Here is a 26981-nt window from a genome sequence, read left to right on the forward strand (position 1 = left end):
CACACGCACACGCCAGTCCAAGGCTTACTTAAACAAAAAAGCTCACGTTTTTGGTTAAAGCTCTGCCACTTGAGCCACCCCACCACTTTTGGCTTTTTCTGAGAAGTTTATTGGAGATAAGAGTCTCACACTATCTTCAGATCTCAAGTCTCCTGAATACCTAGAATTATAGGCATGAATTACCAGTACCTGACTCCAATCTGTACACTTTTATTTTTCTTCATCTCTAAGAGAAGTACAAGATCATCTCTAAATCTTTTCCAATTTTTACCCCTTAAAGAAACATTATTATGGAAAAGGAACTCAGAAATATCCCTTAGCAAGCCAGGCTAAAGGAAAGTCCTGAGGAAGAAAAAGGAAAAGAGGGAGAAGAGGGAAGAAAGGAAAGACCCCTAGAAGTAGTAAGCACACAAACAACTCATTGCCTCTAACTTGATCTGACTACCCTGTTATGGGCTAGGAACCTTATTAGCAAAGTCAGAAAACAGTTCACAGGAGACATCTGCTTCTGAAACAGGGAATTTAGTTATGTATAAGCTAGGAAGACAGAAATGAATTCTGATAATCAGAAACACAACAGTTTTGCCAAGCTCATCAACTTCCTATGTAGCAGGATATGCCTCCCAGATGTGATATATAAAGCCACTGACAAGAGAAACAATGCATAGTTGGAAATGAAGACAAAAATATGAGCCAGGCGCCGGTGGCTCACGCCTGTAATCCTAGTTACTCAGGGGCTGAGATCTGTGAACCATACTCCAAAGCCAGCCCGGGCAGGAAACTAACCACTAGAAAACTGGAAATGGCGCCTTGAGCTGAAGAGTGCAAGGAAAGCGCCCAGGCCCCGAATTCAAGCCCCACAACTGACAAAAAAAAAAAAACAATACGAGTAGAATCTTCACACAATTGCTAAGGCACATTTGGAAGACTATACAGTTACTAAAACTTAGTTTTCCAATTAGTTTTTCCAATAAAAGTTGAAAATCAACCAAATAGCAGCAACAATAAAAAAAATCTAAACAAGCCATGCGCTGGTGGCTCACGCCTGTAATCCTAGCTACTCAGGAGGCTGAGATCTGAGGATCGCGGTTCAAAGCCAGCCCGGGCAGGAGAGACCGTGAGACTCCTATCTCTAATAAACCACCAGAAAACCAGAAGTGACGCTGTAGCTCAAGTGGTAGAGAGCTCGCCTTGAGCTGAAGAGCTGAGGGACAGCGCCCAGGCCCAGAGTTCAAGCCCCACAACCGACCAAAAAAAAAAAAAAAAAATCTAAACAAAACAAAACCAATCCCTTCACTCTAAATGGTAATAACAAACCATTTTTGTTTTATTTGAAACTATTTTGTTTTTCAACTGTATCTAGACTTTAGAAAAAGTAGGGAAAGGTAAAGTGTTACACCTTAGCTAGATAATAATAGGAAGGAAAACAGGATTATTTAACTTTTACTTAACTTCCACCTTTCCTCTGAACAGAATAATTTTTATACCAGAAAGATGGAAAAATGATCAAAATAAAAACTGGGTGAGAAAGTGGTCACCTTAGATGTCAATCTCAAAGCTAAATCAATTGCCTCTACAAAATAAGAATATATAATTATGCAATTGTAATAGGATCAAATACAGAAACATTGATTGTAAACTCTGCCTGTGACATAGTTAAATATCCCTGATAAGCTGCAAAAATGTGTAAAAATTTATCATAGGACTAATTAGACCTAAGTACACAGAAGTTACCATTAGTTCTTTTTCCTTAAAATAAAAACCAAAACCTGTTCAAACAAAACTTGTTTTATTTTCACCTAATACTTAATACTCTACTTTTTCAAGAGTACCAAAAACCTAATAGATTCATATTTTTCATTATTTAACTTTCTGTAAAGCACTGATTCATTGTTCAATGTATAGTCTTTTTAAAATAATAGGAAATAGGGGAAGGGAAAAAATAAATCGTTTAAATAGGGATACAGGTGGACCCATTGCAACAATGAGATGTACAAGTCGTTATGTAGAAAACGAACTTTACAACTTTGGTGGGGGGGGGTGGGAGGAGGGTTGGGTAGGGGGGCAAAGGGAGGATGGGAAGGGATGGGAAGGGGAAACAAAGGAGAAGGCTACAATGCTTGATAAGAAATGTACTCATTATCTTGCCCATGTAATTGTAACAGCTCTGTACAGTATTTTTACAATTAAAAAAAAAAAAGGAAATTCCTCAAGAGTGAAAAAAAGCTTTTTCTGTTCTGTAATGCTAATTTACATTTCAAATCTTAGTTTACTTGGTTAAAATTGTTAAACAATAATTTTGAAAAGTAACTATACAGCTAATTATGCTCCTCTTATCTGGTGATTTTTATTTTATTTTTTTTTTTTGGGGGGGGTCCGGTCGTGGGGCCTGAACTCTGGGCCTGGGCGCTGTCCCTCAGCTCTTCAGCTTAAGGCTAGCACTCTACCACTTGAACCACAGCGCCACTTCCGGCTTTTTTTCTTTTTTGCTTATGTGGTGCTGAGGAATTGAACCCAGGACCTTGAGCATGCAAGGCAAGTGCTCTACCACTGAGCCACCTTCCCAGCCCCATCTGGTGACTTTTAAATATTTGTTTTTCTTTTATTATTAAGAAAAGTAAGTTTTCAAGGGATATATTATATAGATAATGTATATAAATACTAATTTATTAGATATGTAAATATTTTAGACTAATGACTTGTAAATAAATTTTTAAAAATAAAGTAAAAAAACATATTTAAGGATGTAATTATGGAACTCTACTGGCAAATTTTATAAAAGAACCAGAAAAGCAACGGTACAAAAAGCCTAAGTACAGGCAGGGCTTGGTAGGGGATACAAGCAATCCCAGCTGCTGGCAAGGTGATAACTGGGAAGATAGTGATTCTAGGCCAGCCAGCATATAAAGTTAGTGAGATCCCATCTTAACAAATAAGCCAGGTGGGATGTTTCACACCTATAATCCTAGCTATACAGGATTTAGTGAAGTGTCTCTAGTTGTCTATGTGAGTAGGTAGATAAAATGATAGTTAGAGGATGATACAGTGAAGAAAACTAGTATTTGCCTGAATAACTTCACTGAAGAAATTGTTCTAAGGAAAGACCTATTAGCTTACTATATCATATAAAGCTCTTTTTGGTCTATTCTTTTTCTTGTTATTGTTTGATAGCTGGAGTTTGATCTCAGGGCTTTGCCAAACATGCTCTTTACCACTGCACTCCATCCCTGCATACCCCAACTATTTTGCTCTGTTCTCAATATATCTATCCACAATAGGAAGAAAATGTTTTATTACTTGAAACAAATGGGCCACAATTTATTGTGGTTATTATAAAGGTATTAACTAGTTATGAAGTTATTAACTAATTTACTTTCGTATGGACTTTAGTATGGGTCATGCTTAACCCACAAATGATTCACACTCTGTCTATTGTAATGTCTTCCTTTCCTAATAAACTTGGCTGTTACTTTCACTATATTAGTGGCTACCTAAATTCTTCTCTTGGCAGATACAAGCATACAGGTAGATTAGCTGCTCCAACAGCTACCAGGCTAACTTTTGCATTGAAATGGAGAATGTGGGTTTTGTTTTGGGGTTTTTTTTGGTCCGTTGTGGGGCTTGAACTCTGGTCCCTCAGCTCTTCAGCTCAAGGCGAGTGCTCTATCACTCGAACACAGTGCCACTTCTGGTTTTCTGAGTGGTTTATTGGAGATAAAAGCCTCACAGCTTTCTTGACCAGGCTGGCTTTGAACTCTGATCCTCAGATCTCAGCCTCCTTAGCAGCTAGGATTACAGGCATGAGCCACCAGTGCCTGGCAGAAATGGAGAATGTGTTTATGTGAAAGTGAAAGTTTTCCAGCTAGTCCTACAGTCTCGCAAACATCAGGCACCACTATGAAGTCACTTTGTGACCATCTTGAAATTCAGGAAGGACAGTATCGCTTTGAGGCATCTTTGACTTACTGTAACAAGGACTCCCTAAGCAATTCTGAGGAAACATAATGTCAGACCAGCAGATACCACCTCTAAACCTACCTGGGCCTTGTTAACTGTGTTAACTGTGCATCTTTCTCACTCTAACCATCCCAATTAAACCTAAGGCAAATGTCTGAACCCCTCAAGACAGATGAAGATATACTGAAATGCTGTCTCCCTGTGTTTGCAACTTAATAAATAAACAAATACATATGTATATGCAGAATTATACAACAGTTCACAACAAATTTTCACTCCTAGGGAACCTGGAATAGAAATCTCTTTTAGAGATTGTAAGGACTTGACTTATCTAATATAAACTTTAGGAACTGGTTATATTGTATGATCTCATCACAAATAATACGTACAACGGTGGCCAAATAGTGCTAAATAATCTGCCTTCATTGTATTTTAACTTTTAACATCTTAACTGAAGGAAACACTGGTATTTGACATTAGGCTAAATTGATAGCACTAAGAACTCTGAAGAAATTCTTCTACATTTACCACTAGAACCACCACACTTACATAGTGTTGACTAGTGTCAGGCAGTGTTCTAAAGTCATTAGAACAGGAAAAATACTCTCTAATTCTCTAATGTTATTATTATACACATTTTACAGATGAGAAAACAGAAGCTCAAATAGGCTAAGTAACTTGTCCACATTCACTCAGCTAGAAAGAGGTGAAGTGAAAGGCAACCAGGCAGATTAGATTAGAGCAGTCCTTCTTAAACACAACTGCACTATACTGCCAGGAAGGAGCATCTGAACAACTGCAAGCCCAAATAAGCTTTATTAATCTTCAAGATCTTGTGTTTTTCCCTTCAGGCAAAGCTTATTACATTTTAATTTCATTAAAGAGCCTTTGGAATTAAAAAACTGTTGTAACACATATCATAATTGAATACTGATATACACAAGAGGATAAGTAATGGAGATGTTATTTGGAATTTAAAAAGTAAGCAGGATACTATGAAAAATGGATAGAAATAATTGTTTTACTTCTCAAATAGCTTCTTAAACCCAAGACATTGTTCTTTTTTAGATAAACAGATCATACTGTTAATGTTTCTTGCAAGTAATCTACATATAGCCCACAGATATTTAGTTGTTTAGGTGACTAGACAAAAAAAAAAAAAAAAAGGAAGAGCAGAATTGGAAGTTAGAAATTATTGCCTGAAATCATTTAGATAGGGATACAGGTCATTGGGGAGCTCTATGTGGAGTCTTTTGAGATGCCCCTCAGTAGATGAATGGATCAAGAAAATGTGGTATATATACAAAATGGAATTCTATGCCTCCATCAGAAAGAATGACATTGCCCCATTTGTTAGGAAATGGAAAGACTTGGAAAAAATTATATTAAGTGAAGTAAGCCAGGCCCAAAGAAACATAGGTCCCATGGTTTCCCTTATTTGCAATAACTAGTGTATGTCTGAGTCAAGCAGAAAAGGTCAGATAAGTTGATGTTAGGGAAATGAACCCTAAGATATGTTCAAATGTTTTTTTCTTTCATGTGATTGTTTCTAACACATTTATAAGATGATTTCTTTGTTGCTTTGTATGTCCCTCCCCCACAGTATAACCTCTGCTTTCACTGTATTTGATGTCAGTATAATTTGTGGAGGGGAAGGGAAAAAACAAATCGTTTAAATAGGGATCCAGGTGGACCCATTGCAACAATGAGATGTAGAAGTCGTTATGTTGAAAACAAACTTTACAACTTTGGTGGTGGGGGGGAGGAGGGTTCGGTGTGTGTGTGGGGAAGAATGGGAAGGGATGGGAAGGGAAAAAAAATGAGAAGGCTACAATGCTTGATAAGAAATGTACTCATTATCTTGCCCATGTAATTGTAACCCCTCTGTACAGTATTTTCACACACACACACACAAAGAAAGAAATTATTACCTGAACAGAATGAACCCAAGTGATTCTACTGCTGCCCTCCTGACATCATCGTTGACATCACTTACCTAGGGGAAAAGGCCAAGTTGATTATATAATGCCATGCATTCTGTACTAGGCTGAATTCCCAGCCTGAATCTTTTTTTGTGTTTGTTTGTTTTGGGGGGGAGGTTGGTCGTGGGGCCTGAACTCTGGGCCTGGGCGCTGTCTCTCAGCTCTTCAGCTCAAGGCTAGCACTCTACCACTTGAGCCAGAGCCAGTTCTGGCTTTTTTCTTTTTGCTTATGTTGTGCTGAGGAATCAAACCCAGGGCCTCAGGCATGCAAGGCAAGCGCTCTACCACTGAGCCACCTTCCCAGCCCCCCAGCCTGAATCTTTCAAATGTGAATCAGCTCTCATTAGTATTCCTTCATTATGATGTCCTTCACTTTACCATGTTTATCAAAATATCATGCTAAAGCAGCACACCATAAATACATATTTTCTAAATGAAATATTTATTTTTAAAAAGGCTTTCCCCAATTTAGAGAAAAAGAAAAAACTCATGTAAGAATTCCATTCCAATGTTAAAAAGTTTTTAACAGCCTGGTCAAGTTTAAGATTCAGAGCAACTTCTAAAGATATTTTAGCTGCATTCTAGTTTAGCATGACACTGAAAATCTAACTATTCCTTCAATGCAGTTTGCAAAAAGGTATGTCTTAAGTACAAGCAAAATACATTTACAGCATGGCACATTCTGTGCTATGAAAGGATAAATTACTAATAAACATTGTGGCATGTGAGTATCTCTGGAAAGAAGGAATCAACAACACTACTAAAGATTTTTTCATGAGAAGATGACCCTGAGTTTACCTGTTCCTAGCATAACAAGAAGCCCACTACTAAGATATGTGGAATATCCAGAGTGTGTATTTTCTTTTGTTGTGTGGCAATATGGGTCATTCAGCTTACTTGCTCCCTTGAGCCATGACTTCAGTCTGGTTTTTTACTAGTTGTTTTGAAGATGGAGTCTGACAGACTTTCCTGTCTGGGCTGGCTATGAACCATAATCCTCTGTATCTCAGCAGTCTTAATACTTAGGATTATAGGAATGAGCTACCAGCGCCCTATTACTAGTATTTATTCTTGATAAACTACAATCAAATTGAAAGGACCATGGAAAAGCCACATTCTCTTACAGTTTTGGTGTGCCTTAGGGTACCTGAAAATTAACTTTAGGGGCTAGAAAGAAATGGTTTCTTCTTGTTCTTCAGACTTCCCTATCCTAAAATGACAAATTTCGAATGGCTTTGCAAGGACACCCCCTGGAGTGTGGTTGAGAAATTACACTTGCATGGCTTTGAAGACTTCCTTTACACTAACATACATTATTCTGCTCTACTGCCTGAAAACCCAGGTGACACTAGCGCTTGTTATGGCTTATTATGTCCAGTGAATGAAAATCTGCACCTGAGATCACTGATGGCAGACATGTGGCATGTGTACCACATCATCTAGATACTTTGTTCATCTGTAAACTTTTTCTCCCATCCTATCTCCACAAAATGTCAGAGTACTTACAGCAACATGAAGGAGGCGTCGAATAGCTTTGTTGTTCCCAGAGCCACAATAAGCCATGGCTACGGTATACATTCCAGACCTTCGAAGAATTGGGTCCTAAGAAAGGATAGTTCAACATCAGTCTTCAACTTAATCCAAGTAGAAACTGCTAATAGGCACAGTGAACAAGCCTATAGTCTCAGTTACTTGGGAGGCTGAGGTTGGAAGATTACTTGAGCCCAGCCTGGGGAACAAAATGAGACTCCAATCTCCAAGACAAAATCAAACAAATAAGCCTACATGCAAACAAACAAAATAGTAATTGTTACAGTATGATAGGCATAATATAGTAGTATCTATAAGGTTAATTTTTTTTTAAAAAAAACCATGAACTCAAGAATTCTTCCATGTTTGTTAGTTTCCTAGAGGAAGTGAAACTAATAAAGGAGGACTTGTTCTTCCCAAATTTATGACAGTATTTCTACCCTACCTCATACTCTTTTTCTCTCTCTATATATATATATATGCAAACAGCCAACAATACAGCTATAGGAATCACTTATATTTAAGACAAAAAATAAAGAAGTTGACTTCTCATTATTCCATATTCTCGCTTACCTTTTTACCTAATTAGAGGGCAATATGGAATTTGATATTAATATCTTCACCAATAAATTGTGGGAGTAGTTCTTTTTTTATTAGCTTTTAGTGACTTTTACAACTTACAACTGACTATCTACCATACATAATAATATCCCTCTAATAATAAAACTAGCTGGGCACTGATGGCTCATGCCTGTAATATTAGCTACTCAAGAGGCTGAGATTTGAGGGTCACGGTTCAAAGCCAGCCCAAGCAGCAAAGTCCATGAGAATCTATGTCTAATTAACCATAAAAAAAAAAAAAAAAAAGCTGGAAGTAAAGCTGTAGCCATGGCTCAAGTGACAGAGTGCTAGCCTTGAGCAAAAAAGTTCAGGGTCAGCCCCTTGGCCCTGAGTTCAAGCCCTAGGACAAGAGCAAAAAACTTTAAAACAATAAAAATGAAAGATAACAGGAAAAAATTTACCCAAATAATTAATTATAGAGATATTACTGTTTTCTGATAAAAAGAATCATGACGTAATAAACTTTGTGTCATAGTTTATAAAAATGTTACCCTTCTTAATTTAGACATTTCAAGTACAGGGACTCACATTTATGTCCAGGGCTGTTGGGACTGCCATCCTCCTATTTATGTTTCTCATTTTTATTAGCTGAGATGAAGTCTCATGAACTTTTTGCGTAGGCTGGCTTTCAGCCACGATTCTCCAATGTCTGCCTCCTAAGTAGCTAGGATTGTAGGCATGAGCTAACTGTGGCCAAATAAACTTTGTATCTTTCATTTAAAAAAAAATCACCCTGGGGCTGGGAAGGTGGCTCAGAGAAGAGCGCATGCCTTGCATGCCTGAGGCCCTGGGTTCAACTCCTCAGCACCACATAAGCAAAAAGAAAAAAGCCGGAAGTGGCTCTGTGGCTCAAGTGGTAGAGCACTAGCCTTGAGCTGAAGAGCTGAGGGACAGCACCCAGGCCCAGAGTTCAGGCCCCACGACTGGACCCCCCCCCCCAAAAAAAAAAAAATCGCCCGGAGCCAGTGGCTCATGCCTGTAATCTTAACTACTCAGGAGGCTGAGATCTAATGATCACAGTTCAAAGCCAGCTGGGGCAGGAAAGTCAGTGAGACTCTTATCTCCAATAAACCACTCAGAAAACCAGAAGTGGAGCTGTGGCTCAAGTGGTAGAGCGCTACCCTTGAGCTAAAGAGCTGAGGGACAGTGCCCAGGCCCTGAGTTCAAGCCCCACAGACCGACAAAAAAAAAAAAAAAAAAATCCTTTTCAAAATTAACTTGTAAATTCTTAAAGAACTTTTCTGGATCTGTTTATCTGAATTATCACTGATTTATAGCCATGGAGAAATTGAAGATCCTCAAATTACTACTTGTACTCACCTCTGCCAATCAGTGATTTTCCTTAAATTTTCTTGCAAATATATATTTTGCAAGAAATTTGATGAATATGCTGGGAATATGGCTTAGTGGTAGAGTGCTTGCCTAGCATGAAGCTCTGGGTTTGGTTCCTCAGAACCACATAAACAGAAAACACCAGAAGTGGAGGCTGGGAAGGTGGCTCAGTGGTAGAATGCTTGCCTTGCATGCATGAGGCCCTGGGTTCAATTCCTCAGCATCACATATACAGAAAAAGCCAGAAGTGGAGCTGTGGCTCAAGTAGTAGAGTACTAGCCTTGAGCTGAAGAACCAAGGGACAGCGCCTTGGCCCAGAGCTCAGGCCCCACTACCACCTTAAAAAAAAAAAAAAAGAAGAAGAAAAGGCCAGAAGTGGCACTGTGGCTCAAGTGGTAAAGTGCTAGTTTTGAGCAAAAGAAGTTTAGGGACAGTACCCAGGCCCAGAGTTCAGGCCCCAGAACTGAAAAAAAAAAAGAAAAAGAAAAAAGAAATTTGAAAAAGAAAAAAGAAATTTGATGAACAAATGTACTAGGTCTTCTGAGGGGAACAGAGATAATTTTCTAGAGAACCAGAGTACAGGATGTGACAGAGAAGGTAAGTGAGGCTTTACCTTATCACGGCAGAGAGATTCAATGAGAGCATCAGCCTCTTCCATCCTCCCATACATCACTAATGCAATGCCAACTGCAAGACCACGCAGAATCTTCTCATGTTGAGTTTCTTGTGCGTAGCCAACCATATCCTCAATGGCCTGGGCATTTTTAGAGCCTAACATAACCAAACCTAAAGCCAGGCCAGCTGCTTCTCCTAGTAAGTAAAAAATAAAGAGTGTTATGTTTACAGAGTCAATAAAACATATCCAAGCCAGGCACACCGGTGGCTCATGCCTGTAATCCTAGCTACTCAGGAGACTGAGATCTGAAGAGTGCGGTTCAAAGCCAGTTCGGGCAGGAAAGTCCATGAAACTCTTATCTCCAAAAAACCACCAGAAAACCGGAAGTGGCGTTGTAGCTCAAGTGGTAGAGCGCTCACCTTGAGCTAAAGAGCTGAGGGACAGGACTCAGGACCACAGTTCAAGCCCCATGACTGACAAAAACAAAAAAAAAACATATCCAGTAGGGTACCAGGGGCTCACACCTGTAAGTCTAGCAGCTTGGGAGGCTCAGATAGAAGAACTGTGTTTTGAGACTAGTCTGATACCAGGCGCCAGTGGCTCATGCCTGTAATCCTAGCTACTAAGGAGGCTGATATCTGAGGATCGTGGTTCAAAGCCAGTCTAGGCATGAAAGTCTGGGAGACTCTTATTTCCAATTAACCACCAGAAAACCAGAACTGGCGCTGTGGCTCAAGGGGTAGAGCACTTGCTTTGAGCTGAAAAGCTGAAGGACAGCACCCAGGCCTAGAGTTCAAGCTCCATGACTAACAGAAAAAAAAAAAAAAAAAGAGAAACTCTAGCCTGGGCAAAAGCATTCATAAAACTCAACAGCTGGATGTGGTCACATGCACTATCATCCTAGCTTTGTGGAAGTGTAAATAGTCAGATTGTGATCCAGATGTGCACCTGGGGAGGAAGTAAGGCCCTACCTCAAAAATCACCAAAACAAAAATGGAATAGAGTTGTTGCTTACAGTAGAGTATTTCCTAACCATGGAGAGACTGTGAGTTCAAACCCTAGTTTTTTCTAAGGGGGAAAAATAAATACCTCTCAAAAAACATATCTACTTGACTTGTATCATTCATCGAAATAACCACTAATTTCTTTTTTTTTTTTTTTTTTTTTGGGTCCGGTCGTGGGGCCTGAACTCTGGGCCTGGGCGCTGTCCCTCAGCTCTTCAGCTCAAGGCTAGCACTCTACCACTTGAGCCACAGTGCCACTTCTGGCTTTTTTTTCTTATGTGGTGCTGAGGAATCAAACCCAGGGCCTCGAGCATGCAAGGCAAGTGCTCTACCACTGAGCCACCTTCCCAGCCCATAACCACTAATTTCTATTAGCATTTTTTCAAATCATGTATCAAAAGGAAGATATTGCTTAGAAATACATCCATACATTCACAGCTGTTTTCCTTTAAAACAGTCTTGATGAAATGTACCATTAAATCCCACAGTAACTTCAAGGGAGACATTATAGCACCATTTTTCTACATTATTGCCAAGCACCACAGAATATCCTCATGATACAGATTACTCATAACTTCTGCAAAAGTCAGTGCTAATACACAGGATATATTTTGGAAATGTATCACAAAATGTGATTTTTATAAGATAAATCTGCCAAATGGGGCAAAATCCACGCCTTCAAGTAAATGATCCACTGTATTTTTAAGAGACTATCCCCCCTCCAAAAAATGGACAATTACATTAATTAATCCTCATGTTTATTGTCTTTAGAAGTACCTGTCACAGCATCATCCTGGTAAAGGTTTGTTTTAAGCAAATCATAGACATCCTGGCGAGCAGTTCCCATGGCAGCCAAACCAAGGCCCAGACTGCCTCCATGTCGAACGATCTAAAGAAAAAGCATTGGTTCCATTGATTTTTGTACACTGTATTAAAAATCTAGCCAGGCGCTGGTGGCTCACACCTGTCATCCTAGCTACTCAGGAGGCTGAGATCTGAAGATCGTGGTTCAAAGCCAGCCCGGGCAGGAAAGACCATGAGACTCCTATCTCCAATAAACCACCAGAAAACCAGAAGTGGTGCTATGGCTCAAATGGTAGAGCGCTCGCCTTGAGCTGAAGAGCTGAGGGACAGCACCCAGGCCCAGAGTTCAGGCCCCACGACCAGACCCCCCCCACAAAAAATATCTAAGTGTCAATTCTAACTTCAATATATATTTTTTGGGGGGTGGGGGAGGTACTTCTCTCTCTATATATATACTTATATATATACTTTTTTTTTTTTGGGTCCGGTTGTGGGGCCTGAACTCTGGGCCTAGGCACTGTCCCTCAGTTCTTCAGCTCAAGGCGAGCGCTCTACCACTTGAGCCACAGCGCCACTTCCGGCTTTTTTTTCTTTTTGCTTATGTGGTGCTGAGGAATCAAACCCAGGACCTCATGCATGCAAGGCAAGCGCTCTACCACTGAGCCACCTTCCCAACCCCTCAAAATATATTTTGATATTACTTATGTACAGGTTGGCTCCATCATAGCAATGAAATATCTAATAACACAAAATCTAGTGATAACTTCAATTTTAGTGTTAACAGATCATAAATTGCTGACATAAATTACAAGCAGAGAAATAAAATGTATAAAAGAAAGTGGACATAGAGAGTACAACTCTCTTTCGATAAATTTAAATGAAAAGGAGAAGAGAAAAAATGAACAACTAAGATGCAAGTGTTAGGAAAAGATTTTTAGAGGGAAGGGAAATGAGTGAAACTTAGCATGTTTATGGGACAAGAAGAAGGAGCCAGTATACAGGAGAAGCTAAAGAATGAGAAGAGAAATGTTTCCAATCAAACATGGTAGTGAATGGATGGGAATGTGGCTTAGTGGTAGAGTGCTTGCCTAACACGCATGAAGCCCTACGTTCAATCCCTCAACAAAAAAAGCTGGAAGTAGTGCTGTAGCTCAAGTAGTAGAGTACTAGCCTTGAGCAAAAGAAGCTTAGAGCAGTGGTCAGGCCCTGAGTTTAAGCCACAGGAATGGAAAAGACAGAAAGACAAAGAAGGAAGGAAGGAAGGAAGGAAGGGAGGGAGGGAGGGAGGGAGGGAGGGAGGGAAGGAGGGAGGGAAGGAGGGAGGGAGGGAAGGAGGGAGGGAGGGAGGGAGGGAAGGAAGTCATTATGACTTCAAGCAGGTGTTATGTTAGGTCATGACCCTGCTGCTATAGCTACTGAACATGAAATGTTAAATACATTTATTGATATATTTGATGTCAGTATAACTTGTAGAGGAGATGGGGAAAAACAAGTCGTTTAAGGATACAGGTGGAAGCCGGGCGCTGGTGGCTCACGCCTGTAATCCTAGCTACTCAGGAGGCTGAGATCTGAGGATCGCGGTTCAAAGCCAGCCCGGGCAGGAGAGACCGTGAGACTCCTATCTCCAATAAACCACCAGAAAACCGGAAGTGGCGTGGTAGCTCAAGTGGTAGAGCGCTCGCCTTGAGCTGAAGAGCTGAGGGACAGCGCCCAGGCCCAGAGTTCAAGTACCACAACCGACAAAAAAAAAAAAAAAAAAAAAAAGGATACAGGTGGACCTGTTGCAACAATGAGAAGTACAAGTTGTCATGTCGAAAACAAGCTTTACAACATTGGTGCGGGGGGGGGGGGGGGGAGGGGGGGCTGGGAAGGGATGTGAAGGGTAAACAAAGGAGGAGGCTGCAATGCTTGATAAGAAATGTACGCATTATCCTGCCCATGTAATTGTAACCCCTCTGTACAGTGTGTTCACAAAAATAAAATAAATAAATAAATAATTTATTGATTTATTGTTGTAAGAGAAAAAAAAATACAGGGGCTTGCCTTGCATGCATGAGGCCCTGGATTCGATTCCTCAGTACCACATAAACAGAAAAGCTGAAAGTAGTGCTGTGGCTTAAGTGGTAGTGTTAGTCTTGAGGAAAAGAAGCTCAGGGACAATGTTCAGGACCTGAATTCAAGTCCCAGGATTGGAAAAAATAAAATGTAACTCATCACATCAACAAAGACAAAGACCAAAAAACCCACATGATCATTTCAATAGATGCAGAAAAATCCTTCAACAAAATACATCTATTTGCCCCTCAGTAGATGAATGGGTCAAGAAAACGTGGTATATATACAAAATGGAATTCTATGCCTCCATCAGAAAGAATGACATTGCCCCATTTGTTAGGAAATGGAAAGACTTGGAAAAAATTATATTAAGTGAAGTAAGCCAGGCCCAAAGAAACATAGGTCCCATGGTTTCCCTTATTTGCAATAACTAGTGTATGTCTGAGTCAAGCAGAAAAGGTCAGATAAGTTGATGTTAGGGAAATGAACCCTAAGATATGTTCAAATGTTTTTTTCTTTCATGTGATTGTTTCTAACACATTTATAAGATGATTTCTTTGTTGCTTTGTATGTCCCTCCCCCACAGTATAACCTCTGCTTTCACTGTATTTGATGTCAGTATAATTTGTGGAGGGGAAGGGAAAAAATAAATCGTTTAAATAGGGATCCAGGTGGACCCATTGCAACAATGAGAGGTACAAGTCATTATGTCGAAAAATGAACTTTACAACTTTGGTGCGGGGGTGGGTAGCGGGGAGGATTGGGTGGGGGACCGGGGGGAGGATGGGAAGGGATGGGAAGGGGAAACAAAGGAGGAGGCTACAAGGCTTGATAAGAAATGTACTCATTATCTTGCCCATGTAATTGTAACCCCTCTGTACAGTATTTTCACAATAAAAAAAGATATGCATGCATATATGTACATGCAAGTGAAAATTAAATGTTTAAATCTTTTTTATTGCCAAAAACAAAAACAAAACAAAAAAACCCAAAATACATCTATTCATGTTAAAATCTTTGGAGAAGCTAGGAATAGAAGGAACATTCTTTAAAATAATAAAGGCTATAGATGACAGACGAATAGCCAACACCATACTGAACGGGGAAAAATTAAAACCATTTTCCCTAAAATCAAGAACAAGGCAAGGATGTCTGCTCTCTCTACCTCTCTTCAATACAGTTCTGGAAATCCTAGCCAGATCATCAAGGCAAAAAAAGGACATTAAAGGGATTCACATAGGGAAAAAAGCCAAACTATTCCTATTTGCAGATGACATGATGTTCTACCTAAAGGACCCAAAAGACTCTAATCCCCAAGCTTCTAGAGCTGATCAGCCTCTCTGGCAAGGTAGCAGGATACAAAATTCACACACAAAAATCAGTAGCCTTTCTGTATGCCAACAATGAACTAGCGGACAAGGAAATCATGAAAACAACTCCATTTGCAGTAGCCTCAAAAAAAAAAGAAAGAAAAGAAAAAGAAAAACAACCAACTAAAAGGAATAAATCTAAGGAATAAATCCAACCAAAGACATAAAAGATCTTTATAGTGAAAACTATAAACATCTGAAGAGGACTGGGAATGAGGCTTAGTGATTCTACCACTTGCCTAGCATGCATGAAACCTGGGTTCGATTCCTCATTACCACATAAACAGAAAAAGCTGGAAGTGGCGCCATGGCTCAAGTGGTAGAGTGCTAGCCTTGAACTGAAGAGCTCAGGGACAGCACCCTGGCCCAGAGTTCAAGCCCTATGATTAGCAAAAAAGAAGGAAAGGAAAGAAAAAAATTGAAAACAAGACTGACATAGAAAGATCATTAATGCAAGGCCACCCTGGCTACACAGGAAGATCCTGTCTCACTACCATCCCATCAAAAAATAAGAAATAAAATAGAAAAAAAGTCTAGATGAAAAAACCAGGGTATTTTGGCACAATATAATTTTCTAGTTTTAAGTAATGGAAATTTAGTTTTCCATCTCAATACTTACATCATTGCTGGCATTCTTGAGCTGATTGAGCAGATAGTCAATTATGTCACCACCATGATTGGCATGAATGAGACCCAGTGCATAGAGACCTCCACCTTCCTGATAGGCTGATCCTGGAGAAGTATCCTTTGGAAGGTACGTTGCCATTAATTGTAATGCTTCCTTCTCATGACCCTGTAGATTTGAGTCACAAAGATGTCAATAAGAGAAAGGGAGAAAAAAAGCACACATAGTACCACTGTAATTTCTGTCTTTCTCCTAGAATATCCATTTGCTGGAGGAAAGAGAGGTAGTGAAAAAAGCTCTTTTTCCGATAGACTCAAATGGGAGCCTTTAAAAGACAACGATATTTAGAAAACAATGGAAATACTTCTATTTTTATTTTTTTATAATACTTTCCCAAGTTCACCTTAGACTATGCAAATCACATTTCAATTTGCCCTTTGCAAAATGTAAAATAATGTCTTAGTCTTCAGAGGAAAGAATTTCTACCTTTTATTTAAAAAAAAACACAAAAAACGAATATACATTTTAATCTTTCTTGCTTACAAAATATACCTGCCAATGAACTATAACAGGCATTTATTAATTCCAGAAAAACTGCTTCTGTTCTGATGCCCACTGCTCACAAAGAACAATATATATTACCTTATGAATTACACCCAAACTGGCTGTAGCAGTAAATTTTGCCCAGTTTGTTGCTCTGGCCAACCATTCCAAGTTATCTCTGTAAGAAAACAAAGCTTCTTATTACTGCTGATTCTATCTTACTTTCTAAAGTTTTTGAGACAGGGTTCAGTACACAGCCCAAGTTGACCTTGAACTCTAAATCCTCTCACCTTAGCCTCTCAAGTGCTAGGATTAGAACCATACAAAACTATGACTAGCCAAGTCCTTAATATTTTAAAGACTTCTTTCAGAGATTAGTATATTTCCTTCAAAAGCCTATTATCAAGCTAACAAAAGGAATTAAGTAAAAACATGGAAAAAAATATGTACAGCTGGAAAGTGGTAGCTCCTGGCCTACAATCATAGCTACCCAGGAAGGTGAAGTCTGAGGATTGTGGTTCAAGGCCAGCCCAGGCAGGTAAGTCCATGAGACTCTAATCTCCAGTTAACAACCAAAAAGCCATAAATGGAACTGTGGCTCAAGTACTAGAGTGCTAAGCTTGAGCATAAAAGCACAAGGATCCTGAGTTCAAGCCCAGGACTGGCACAAAAAAAAAAAAAGTATAAAATACCTAGGACAGAACTGGTTGGCAGAGAAAGCTCTCTCCATAGACATACAACAATGTCAATACAGTCACAGTTAAAGATGATTTTAAACCAAAGTAGAAACCTCTAAGCATATTTACCTTAGAAACTGGTCACTGGTAGTCCCACAGTGCATAAAAGAGTTTGCTATAACAGTTGCTGTATGACATACAGAATTCCGTACTGCATCCTACAAAAATAGTATTTTTATATTGACCAAGTATTCATATAACAGTTATGAGAGTATGTATGCATGCTTGAACACTCAAGAGACCTATTTTATAATCAAACAGGAACAAATTGATCTGAGATTTAAAGTATTGATCTTAGCTGGGTGCTGCTAGCTCACACCCACAATCCTAGCTATTAAGGGAGCTGAGATTTGAGGATCACAGTTCAAACCAGCCCAGGTAGTATGTGAGAATTTTATCTCCAATTAACCAACAAAAAGCTAGAAGGGCTGTAGCTCTAGTGATAGAGCACTAGCCTTGAGCAAAAAAGCTTAGGGACAGCACCCAGGTCCTGAGTTTAAGCAGCAGGTCCGGCATCAAAGATGCAAATGAATAAATAATAATAAAATATTGATCTTGACTAGAGTTGTGGTTCAAGTGAGAGACATCAGCTTTGAGAGGAAAAAGAAAGCAGAAAGGGTGAAGCCTTGAGTTCAAACCTCTCTACTGGTACAAGAAAGAGGAAGGGTGGAGGGTAGGGAAGAGAAGAGGAGGAAAGGAGAAAAAAGCTAAATTTGCTGGTAGCTCATACCTATATTCCCAGCTATTCAGAAGGCTGAGATCTGAGAATTGTAGTTTGAAGGTGGCCCAGCCAGACAAACTCCAGACCCTTACCTCCAATTAATCACCAAGGGGGAAAAAAAAAAGCTGGAAGTGGAGCTGTGGTTCAAGTTTGTTTTGTTTTTCTTTTGTTGTAAGTGGTAAAGTGCTAGCCTTCAGCAAAAGGGCTCAGGAACAGCATCCAGCCCCACAACCGACAAAAGAAACAAACATTCTAGCCCCACAACTGACAAAAGAAAGAAAATAGAGGGGGTGAAGGGAGGGAAAAAATAAATCTCCATTATGATTAAGTTTCCTACCTTTGTGTTTTTTAGAATCATGAGGTCTGTGTTGTTATTTCTTATTAGGAACTGCAGATGTAACTCAATAGCCATTTCACCACTTAAAATTTTAATCATTTTCAAAGTCTGGTCCTTGGGCTCTGGACTCTGTCAAAATAAGAATCAAAATCCATATATTATTGAAATTACTAAGCCATCTTTATTCCATCAGCCCTAAATTAATTAAATTAAAAGTGTAAATATGCACAAACATACATACACACTCTAACATTTTAATGGTAGCATCTAGAAAATTCAATTATAATTATTTGAAAGGAAGAACATTTTACTTATTCCTTTTATTATATACAAGGATATATTGCCAGTCAATGGACAAATATTCATTCAAAGCTAGTTCCCAATGTAAAATATGAGCTCAGTCACTGCATACTGGCTTAACAAGCTTAAGACCCCCCCAGCTGACAACCTCAGCACCAAACAAACAAGTGAAAAATTACTTTATACAGGGTCAACTTACATTTTCTTTGTTTATATTATTATTTTGGCAGTACGGGGGTTGCCTTGTACCTGCTAGGCAGACACTCTACCACTTGAGCCGCACTTCTATACTAAACATACACTTTACAGACAAAAAATTCACTAGTTATGATTCAGAAAACCGGAAGTATCTTTTTTTTTGTCAGTGGGCCTGGGCACTGTCCCTCAGCTCTTCAGCTCAAGGCAAGCGCTCTACCATTTGAGCTACAGCGCCACTTCCGGTTTTCTAGTGGTTTATTGGAGATAGGAGTCTCTAGTGGTTTATTGGAGATAGGAGTCTCACGGTCTCTCCTGCCTGGGCTGGCTTTGAACCACGATCCTCAGATCTCAGCCTCCTGAGTAGCTAAGATTACAGGCATGAGCCACCAGTGCCCCGCAAACCGAAAGTATCTTAAACCAACATATACGCATAATCTTATGAACAACTAAGACACCAAGACAACTCTCTACCCAGAAGAACAGCTGAGCTTTATGTATCTAAAAGTCCTGATACAGAAAACATTACATTCAACACATCACTGTTGCTAGTCCTCCTATCCTTTTTCTATATCATAAACACAACTACCCTGTCCCCTATATGGTAAGATATAATTTCTCAATGTCATGTTTTTTGGTCACTTTGTGACAGGTTATTTGAAGCTTTTCTACACAGAGATTGTTCTGTGGTAAGATCTCAAGATTTTTATTACTTTAAAGTGCTATTCCAAATTAATTTTGTAAAGTTACTGGGGCTTAACCGCAGAGCCTGAGCACTGTTTCACTAAAGGCTGGCACTCTACTACTTGAGCCATAATTCCACTTCTGACTTTTTGCTACTTTATTAGACTTACTGAGTCTCACAGACTTTTCTTTGCAGGCTGACTTCAAACCTCAATCCTCAGATCTTAGCCTCCTGAGCCACTAGTGCCCAGCACAAAACAATCTATTTTTATAAAATAACTTTCCCCTTAAGTTTTATTTAACAATAACTTAAAAAGGACAGGTATGTAAGAGTCTGGAAACTCAAGTGGTAGAGAGCTAGCTGAGAAAGCAAGATGAATAAGTGAGGTTCTAAGTTCAAACACCAGCAATGCCCTCCTCCACCAAAAAAAAAAAAAAAAGCAGGTATGTATCACTATTTAAAATGTTTATGGGGGCTGGGAAGGTGGCTCAGTGGTAGAGCGCTTGCCTTGCATGCATGAGGCCCTGGGTTCAATTCCTCAGCACCACATAAGCAAAAAGAAAAAAGCCGGAAGTGGCACTGTGGCTCAAGTGGTAGAGCGCTAGCCTTGAGCTGAAGAGCTGAGGGACAGCGCCCAGGCCTAGAGTTCAGGCCCCACGACCGGACCCAAAATAAATAAATAAATAAAATGTTTATGATGGGGGCTGGGAAATTGGCTCAATGGTAGAGCAGTTGCCTTGCATGCCCGAGGCCCTGGGTTCGATTCCTCAGCACCACATAAGCAAAAAGAAAAAAGTCGGAAGTGGCGCTGTGACTCAAGTGGTAGAGCGCTAGCCTTGAGCTGAAGAGCTGAGGGACAGTGCCCAGGCCTAGAGTTCAGGCCCCACGACCGGACCCAAAAAAAACAAAAAACAAAAAATTGATGCACCACATGAATAACTGTTAAATGGCAACCTCAACTTCAAAAATACACTTACCGCCTCTGGTGTCTTTCCTACTAGTGCACTGCCTGTCTTTTCTTCTGTTTCCATTGTCTCACTAAAATGAAGAGAACCAACAATTCATAATTAATTTTTACCAAATAGAATTTGTGTTAGTTCATAGATCTGCAACTTGTCAAACTGTTATCATATAAGAAAATAAGGTTTTGTTTTTTTATTGTTGGTTATGGGGCTTGAACTCTGGGCCTGGGCGCTGTCCCTCAGCTCTTCAGCTCAAGGCAAGCGCCCTCCCACTTGAGCCACAGCACCACTTCTGGTTTTCTGGTGGTTTATTGGAGATAAGAGTCTCACAGTGCTGGGCACCAGTGGCTCACGCCTGTAATTCTAGCTACTGAGGAGGCTAAGATCTGAGGATCATGGTTCAAAGCCAGCCCGGCAGAAAATCCATGAGACTCATCTCCAATTAACCACCAGAAAACCGAAGTGGTGCTGTGGCTCAAGCAGTAGAGAGCTTGCCTTGAGCTGAAGAGTGCAGGGATAGTGCCCAAGCCCAGAGTTCAAGCCCCATGATCGACAAAAAAAAAAAAGGGTCTCACAGACTTTTCTGCCTGGGCTGGCTTTGAACCACAATCCTCAGATCTCAGCCTTCTGAGTAGCTAGGATTACAGGCATGAGCCACTGGTGCCTGGCAGAAAATAATGTTTAATCTTTGAGTATTTCCAAGGATAATTAAGAAAAATTCTAAGCATTTCTAAGATAAAGGAAGCCCAATTATTCAATTCAAACAAAGTTAAAAAAACAAAATACACATTTTGTTAATAAACAACAAACATAACAAAAACTGGTGAACCCAAAACAAAATAAAGATTGTTCTGTTAGTTCTGATGCAGAAAAAGATACTTATACCTCTCTTTTTCTGCTCCTGGAACAGTACCCGTATTGGTGGATCCAGGCACAGAAGCAATAGGGGTACCAACAGTTCGAAGATTCTGGATTACAGATGACAAAAACTGCTGGCTAGCACTTTCATACAAATCAAAACAAATCTGATAAGCCATCAGAAGGTTGTCTTCCTTTACCAGTTTTTCTAAGATATCACTGACAGCCTGAGGATCATCTAAGAAAATTAAGCACTGAAAAGGAGATAAAGAACAAGCATAAAGTAATTGAAAACTTCATCTGCAAAGTATTTAGCACAGGGCAAACGGTCTAGCTTGAAACATAGGCCAGGTGGAACAGATTATGGTATCTAGCATTCTAGTTCTGAACCCAACACTAGGCAAATGCTTCTGAAAATGCATCTGCTTTCCATAAAAAAGCCTATATACCTTACATTCACTGGTCCTAACATCATGCCTGGTAATTAACATTACTCAGTAACAGATCCTAAATGACTGTATCTTCTTTGAATCCTTATCCATAATTACATCCAAATAATCTTTAACCTGTACCATTGGTACTGCATTGCAGGAGTCATTCATTCTTAGCACTTACTACTAGGCTGCAACAGAATAAGAGAGATCAAAATGATCACTGTGTGCATTTCTACTCTTAATCTGCCATCTACGTCAACAAAATTATCCTCTAATAAAATTAGGTCTTTCTTTTAAAAAACTGAGCTTAAATTTTCTTATGCCCTTAAGTAGCATCTGATTCAACTTCAAGATAAAAATATGTTCAAAGTTATTACATATTAAGAACAGAAAATAACGAGAAAAAATAAGTGACCAATTTAGGAGGATGTTTAAGTAAGGCAAAGTACAAACACTGAATGGCCTCTGTACAATGAACACTGTACATAGAAAACATGAAAAAATGCTGCATTGAAAACTATAAACTCAGCTGCGCGCCAGTGGCTCACGCCTGTAATCCTAGCTACTCAGGAATCTGAGATCTGAGGATCGCAGTTCAAAGCCAGCCTGGGCAGAAGAGACCATGAGACTCCTATCTCCAATAAACCACTAGGAAACCAGAAGTGGCGCTGTAGCTCGCCTTGAGCTGAAGAGCTGAGGGACAGCGCCCAGGCCCAGAGTTTAAGGCCCACAACCACCAAAAAAAAAAAGAAAACTATAAACTCCTGGGCTGGGAAGGTGGCTCAGTGGAAGAGCGCTTGCCTTGCATACTCAAGGCCCTGGATTCGATTCCTCAGCACCACATAAGCAAAAAGAAAAAAGCCGGAAGTGGCACTGTGGCTCAAGTGGTAGTGCGCTAGCCTTGAGCTGAAGAGCTGAGGGACAGCGCCCAGGCCCAGAGTTCAGGCCCCACAACCGGACCCCCCAAAAAAAAAAGAAAACTATAAACTCCTGATATTGATATTGTCTCCAGGGAAGAGAATTATGGCTGAAGGAAAGACTGCATTGTGTAGTCTATGGTTCTTTATGAATTTAAAAGCATTTATAAACTGCTCAACACATTTTAAAAAATGTAAAATACAATTTATTTTGTCTATTTTCTTTACTACTTTTATTTTTTTCTGAACAAATTCATCCACGAAAAAGGGATAAAATTATCTGGGTTCATTACTCAAACACAACAGGTATTTGAGCTGAGTCCAGATAATTTCTACACTTCATAATTCCATACTGTTTTTCTCTTCTTTCCTTTATTTAATGTGGTCCCAAAATTTTCTTCAATATTTGATTATTTTTAAAACACACAAAAGAATACATGAAGAGAAAAAGAATAATTATAACAAAATAGGTATTTAGTGCTGTGAGATTCCATTTCTTATGGACTGTGTAAAGAGCAACTGATAAAATGTGAAACTATTATAGTAATGTGATATAATATAATTATGGGTTACATGGCACAGAACAGTAATAAAACAGAACATAATATAACTCAACGTAATTACCTGACAAACATTGATGAAATCCGGTTTCTCTAAGTTCATGTAAATTTTAACCAGAACTCTTAGGACTTTATTCCGAAACTGTTTATTCTGCATTAAAGACATGCAGAGCTTAAGGCTATATGCTAGCATTCCTGGGACATCATTCTGAAAGATAATTAAAAGGTATATAATTATTTAATTACTTAAGTATTTTTTAGTTTAAATGGAATTATTGGGCTGGGAAGGTAGCTCAGTGGTAGACTGCTTGCCTTGCATACATGAGGCCCTGGGTTCGATTCCTCAACACTACATAAGCAGAAAAAGCCAGAAATGGAGCCGTGGCTCAAGTGGTAGAACGCTAGCCTTGAGCTGAAGAACTGAGGGACAGCGCCCAGGGCAGAGTTCAGGCCCCACGACCGACAAAATAAATAAATAAATAAAAACAAAAAATAAGCAAAAATGGAATTATTTTCTTCCTTCTTTAATCATTCAGAACTGCCAATGATTTCAACCCTTTAAACAATAAAAACCTAGGGCCGGGGCTGGGAAGGTGGTTCAGTGATAGAATGCTTGCTTTGTGTGCATGAGGCCCTGGGTTCGATTCCTCAGCACCACATAAGCAGAAAAAGCCGGAAGTGGCGCTGTGGTCAAATGGTAGAGTGCTAGCCTTGAGCTGAAGAGCTGAGGGACAGCGCCTAGGTTCAGAGTTCAGGCCCCATGACCAACAAAAACAAAAACAAAACAAAAAACATAGGGACAGGTGCAGCGGCTCACACCTACAAACCAAGCTACTCAGGAAGCAGAGATTGAAAAGACTTCCGTTCAGGCCAGCACAAGGAAAAAGTTAGCCAGACCCTATCTCAACAATAAAAGCAAGATGTGGTAACATGCATCTGTGATCTCAGCTACTTGGGAAGCATAGGTAGGAGGATTGTAGTAAGAGACCAACCAAAGGCAAAAAGGCAAGAACTTATCCAGAAAAATCAAAAATGCCTAAAATTTTAGACCATTTTAGGACATATTTTTCCCCCACATGCTGAGGACTGACCTCAGAGCCTTGCACGTGCTAGGCAAGTATTCCTGGGTTCATCTCCATATCCTTAGGTTTTCTGTTTTGTCTTAGTGGTACAGGGGGGTTCAAAGTCAGAGCTTCACACACATGCTAGGTTGGGGTTCTATAGAGGCATTACCTCCAGCCTAGCTTTTGCTAGTTATGTTGGAAATGGAGTTTAATGAACTTTTCTACCCCTGCTGGCCACAAATGGTGATCCTTCAGATCTCAGCCTCATGAGAATGTAGGATTACAGATATAAGCTGATCTACCCATTACAGAGAGAAATTGTACGTTACATATTTATGTCTTTTTTTTTTTTTTTTGTCAGTCATGGGGCCTGAACTCTGGGCCTTGGCGCTGTTCCTCAGCTGTTTAGCTGAAGGCTAGTGCTCTACCACTTTAGCCACAGTGCCATTCCGGCTTTTTATGCTTATAGGTGCTGAGGAATCAAACCCAGGGCCTCATGCATGCGAGGCAAGCACTCTACCACTGAGCCATCTTCCCAGCCCATATTTATATGTCTTTGTGGAATAACGGACTGAAAATAAGTTAATATATATAGTGATCAACGACAATCATCACTATATGGACATAGTGTATATACTATCAGATTAATGATGTTAATAATTATGAAAAATTATGTTAAACTGTCCATACGCTGAGTGGCCATGTTTTGCAATTATATCTGTGGATGGCTTTCTACCTCTAATCTTGCTATTAGACTCTCTTTCTCCTGACTGCCTGCACCAACTGAAGGACAGAAAACAATGTGGTAGAATAACCTCTAGCTCTAGGACTAAAATAAGGAATACCATAATAATAATACCTGCCTGGCCAGGCACCGGTGACCCACACCTATAATCCTAGCTACTCAGGAGACTGAGATCTGAGGATTGAATTTCAAAGCCAGCTGGGGCAGGAAAATCTGTGAGACTCTTATCTCCAATTAACTACCAGATAACCAGAAGTGGAGCTTTGGCTCAAGCCGTAGAGTACTTGCCTTGAGCTGAAGAGCACAGGAACAGCGCTCAAGCCCAGAGTTGCGAAGCCCCACAACCAACAACAACAACAACAACAACAACAAATAATAATAATAATAATAATAATAATATCTGTCTGATGCTATGAGTGAACTGAGTTCATGAGGTGTGCTTACCTTGTGGTTCTCACAAGCAGCCCAATATTTGAGATATCACTATATAAAGGTCTTTCAAAATAAAGCAGCACGGGTTGGGAATGTGGCTTAGTGGTAGAGTGCTTGCCTAGCATGCATAAAACCCTAGGTTTGATTCCTCAGTACCACATACACAGAAAAAGCCAGTCCCTGAGTTCTTTTGCTCAATACTAGAGCTCTATTACTTGAGCCACAGCTCCACTTCTGGCTTTTTTGTGATTAGTTGGAGTCATAAAGAGTCTCGTGGACTTCCCTGCCCAGGCTGGATTTGAATACTGATACTCAGATCTCAGCATTCTGAGTAACCAGGATTAAGGCGAGAGCCACCAGCATTCAGCTTCTGCTTCCATTTTTAAGCTTTTGCTAACCCTTTAGTATGTGGTTGTTTTATTTGACTATCCCCAAAACATTGATTTGGGCAAAATCTTAGTCTTTTTTGCTACTGTATTCTCAATGCCTAGAACAGTGGTTGACACAAAGTATTCACAAAGTATTTCTTGGGGCTGGAGACACAGCTTAGTGGTGAAGTGCTTACACAGTGTGTACAAGGCCCAGAGTTCAACTGCCAACATAAAAAAAAAATCGTTAAATAATAACAAATATTTTAATTTTATTCAAATGAAGATAAGAGGCTACAATTTCATAGAATTGAAACTGGGAGTAAAATAAAAGCTATTTTATATCATGGTTATTTATTTGTTTTGCTCATTTAAACAAATCATTACTTTGCTAAACCAAGACTTAGGATTTGAGAATAGTAATGTACAAAAATATACTTGGTGATTTCTATAGGAAAGTCAGTTGTTAAATACTAATAAAACTAATTAAAAAATCATGGGTTCTGAGTTCAAAACCCAGTATCACAAAAAGAAAAGAAAGAAAGAAAAAAAAAAAAAGATGGACACTATGGAAAAGCCTAGGGTTCCATGAGATTAACAAAACTACTGGACCAGTCTTTGAAGTGGAAGATGGGGATTCATTATTGATGGAAGGTTATACAAACAACTAATAACTAAGCTGAGCTCTAAGCAGAACAGGAATCCAGCAGGTAAGAAAAGGAAAGAATATTTTTAGGGCTGGGAATGTGACTTAGTGGTAGAGTGCTTGCCTTGCACGCATGAAGCCCTGGGTTCCATTCCTCAGTACCACATAAACACAAAAAGCCAGAAGTGGCACTGTGGTTCAAGTGGTAGAGTGCTAGCCTTGAGCAAAAGAAGCTCAGGGATAGTGCCCAGGCCCAAAGTCAAACCCCCAGGACTGGCAAAAAAAAAAAAAAAAAAAAAGATTTTTAGCAGAGTGGGGTGGGGCAGTAAAAGAGGAGGGAGATGAGTAAAAACCAAAATGATTGAAGTAGAGAAGGAACTCATGGAGAGTGAAAAGTGATGAAACAAAGTGGGTCTGCAGACCATATCCATTTAACTCAGTCTTGAGGACCACTGTGGTTGGTAACTTAGTCATCTTAATTCCTGGATTCTTAAATCTGCTACCTAGTTCTTAGATTTAACCTTAGTAAACGTATTAAAATAATAGCTTATCAATACATTTTTCTTTAAAAGATGATGGTA

General features: G+C 39.6%; 1 protein-coding gene across 1 annotated transcript in view; it reads right to left on the bottom strand.

The window, feature by feature from the left end:
* The window catches only part of Psmd1 (proteasome 26S subunit, non-ATPase 1), a 105251-nt gene that overhangs the window by 62153 nt on the left and 16117 nt on the right, over positions 1–26981 (bottom strand). Inside the window, exons 6-16 of the mRNA XM_070015070.1 lie at positions 23210–23353; positions 21262–21488; positions 20392–20452; positions 18235–18363; positions 17246–17334; positions 16539–16617; positions 15891–16064; positions 11820–11931; positions 10036–10232; positions 7446–7541; positions 5889–5953 (exon numbers count right to left, since the gene is read on the bottom strand). Coding sequence (XP_069871171.1) covers positions 5889–5953; positions 7446–7541; positions 10036–10232; positions 11820–11931; positions 15891–16064; positions 16539–16617; positions 17246–17334; positions 18235–18363; positions 20392–20452; positions 21262–21488; positions 23210–23353 — 1373 coding nt within the window. The remainder of the gene's footprint in view (positions 1–5888; positions 5954–7445; positions 7542–10035; positions 10233–11819; positions 11932–15890; positions 16065–16538; positions 16618–17245; positions 17335–18234; positions 18364–20391; positions 20453–21261; positions 21489–23209; positions 23354–26981) is intronic.

This window comes from Dipodomys merriami, unplaced genomic scaffold (assembly GCF_024711535.1).
Source record: "Dipodomys merriami isolate MVZ:Mamm:240054 unplaced genomic scaffold, mDipMer1.0.p SCAF_1, whole genome shotgun sequence".
Lineage (NCBI taxonomy): Eukaryota > Metazoa > Chordata > Mammalia > Rodentia > Heteromyidae > Dipodomys > Dipodomys merriami.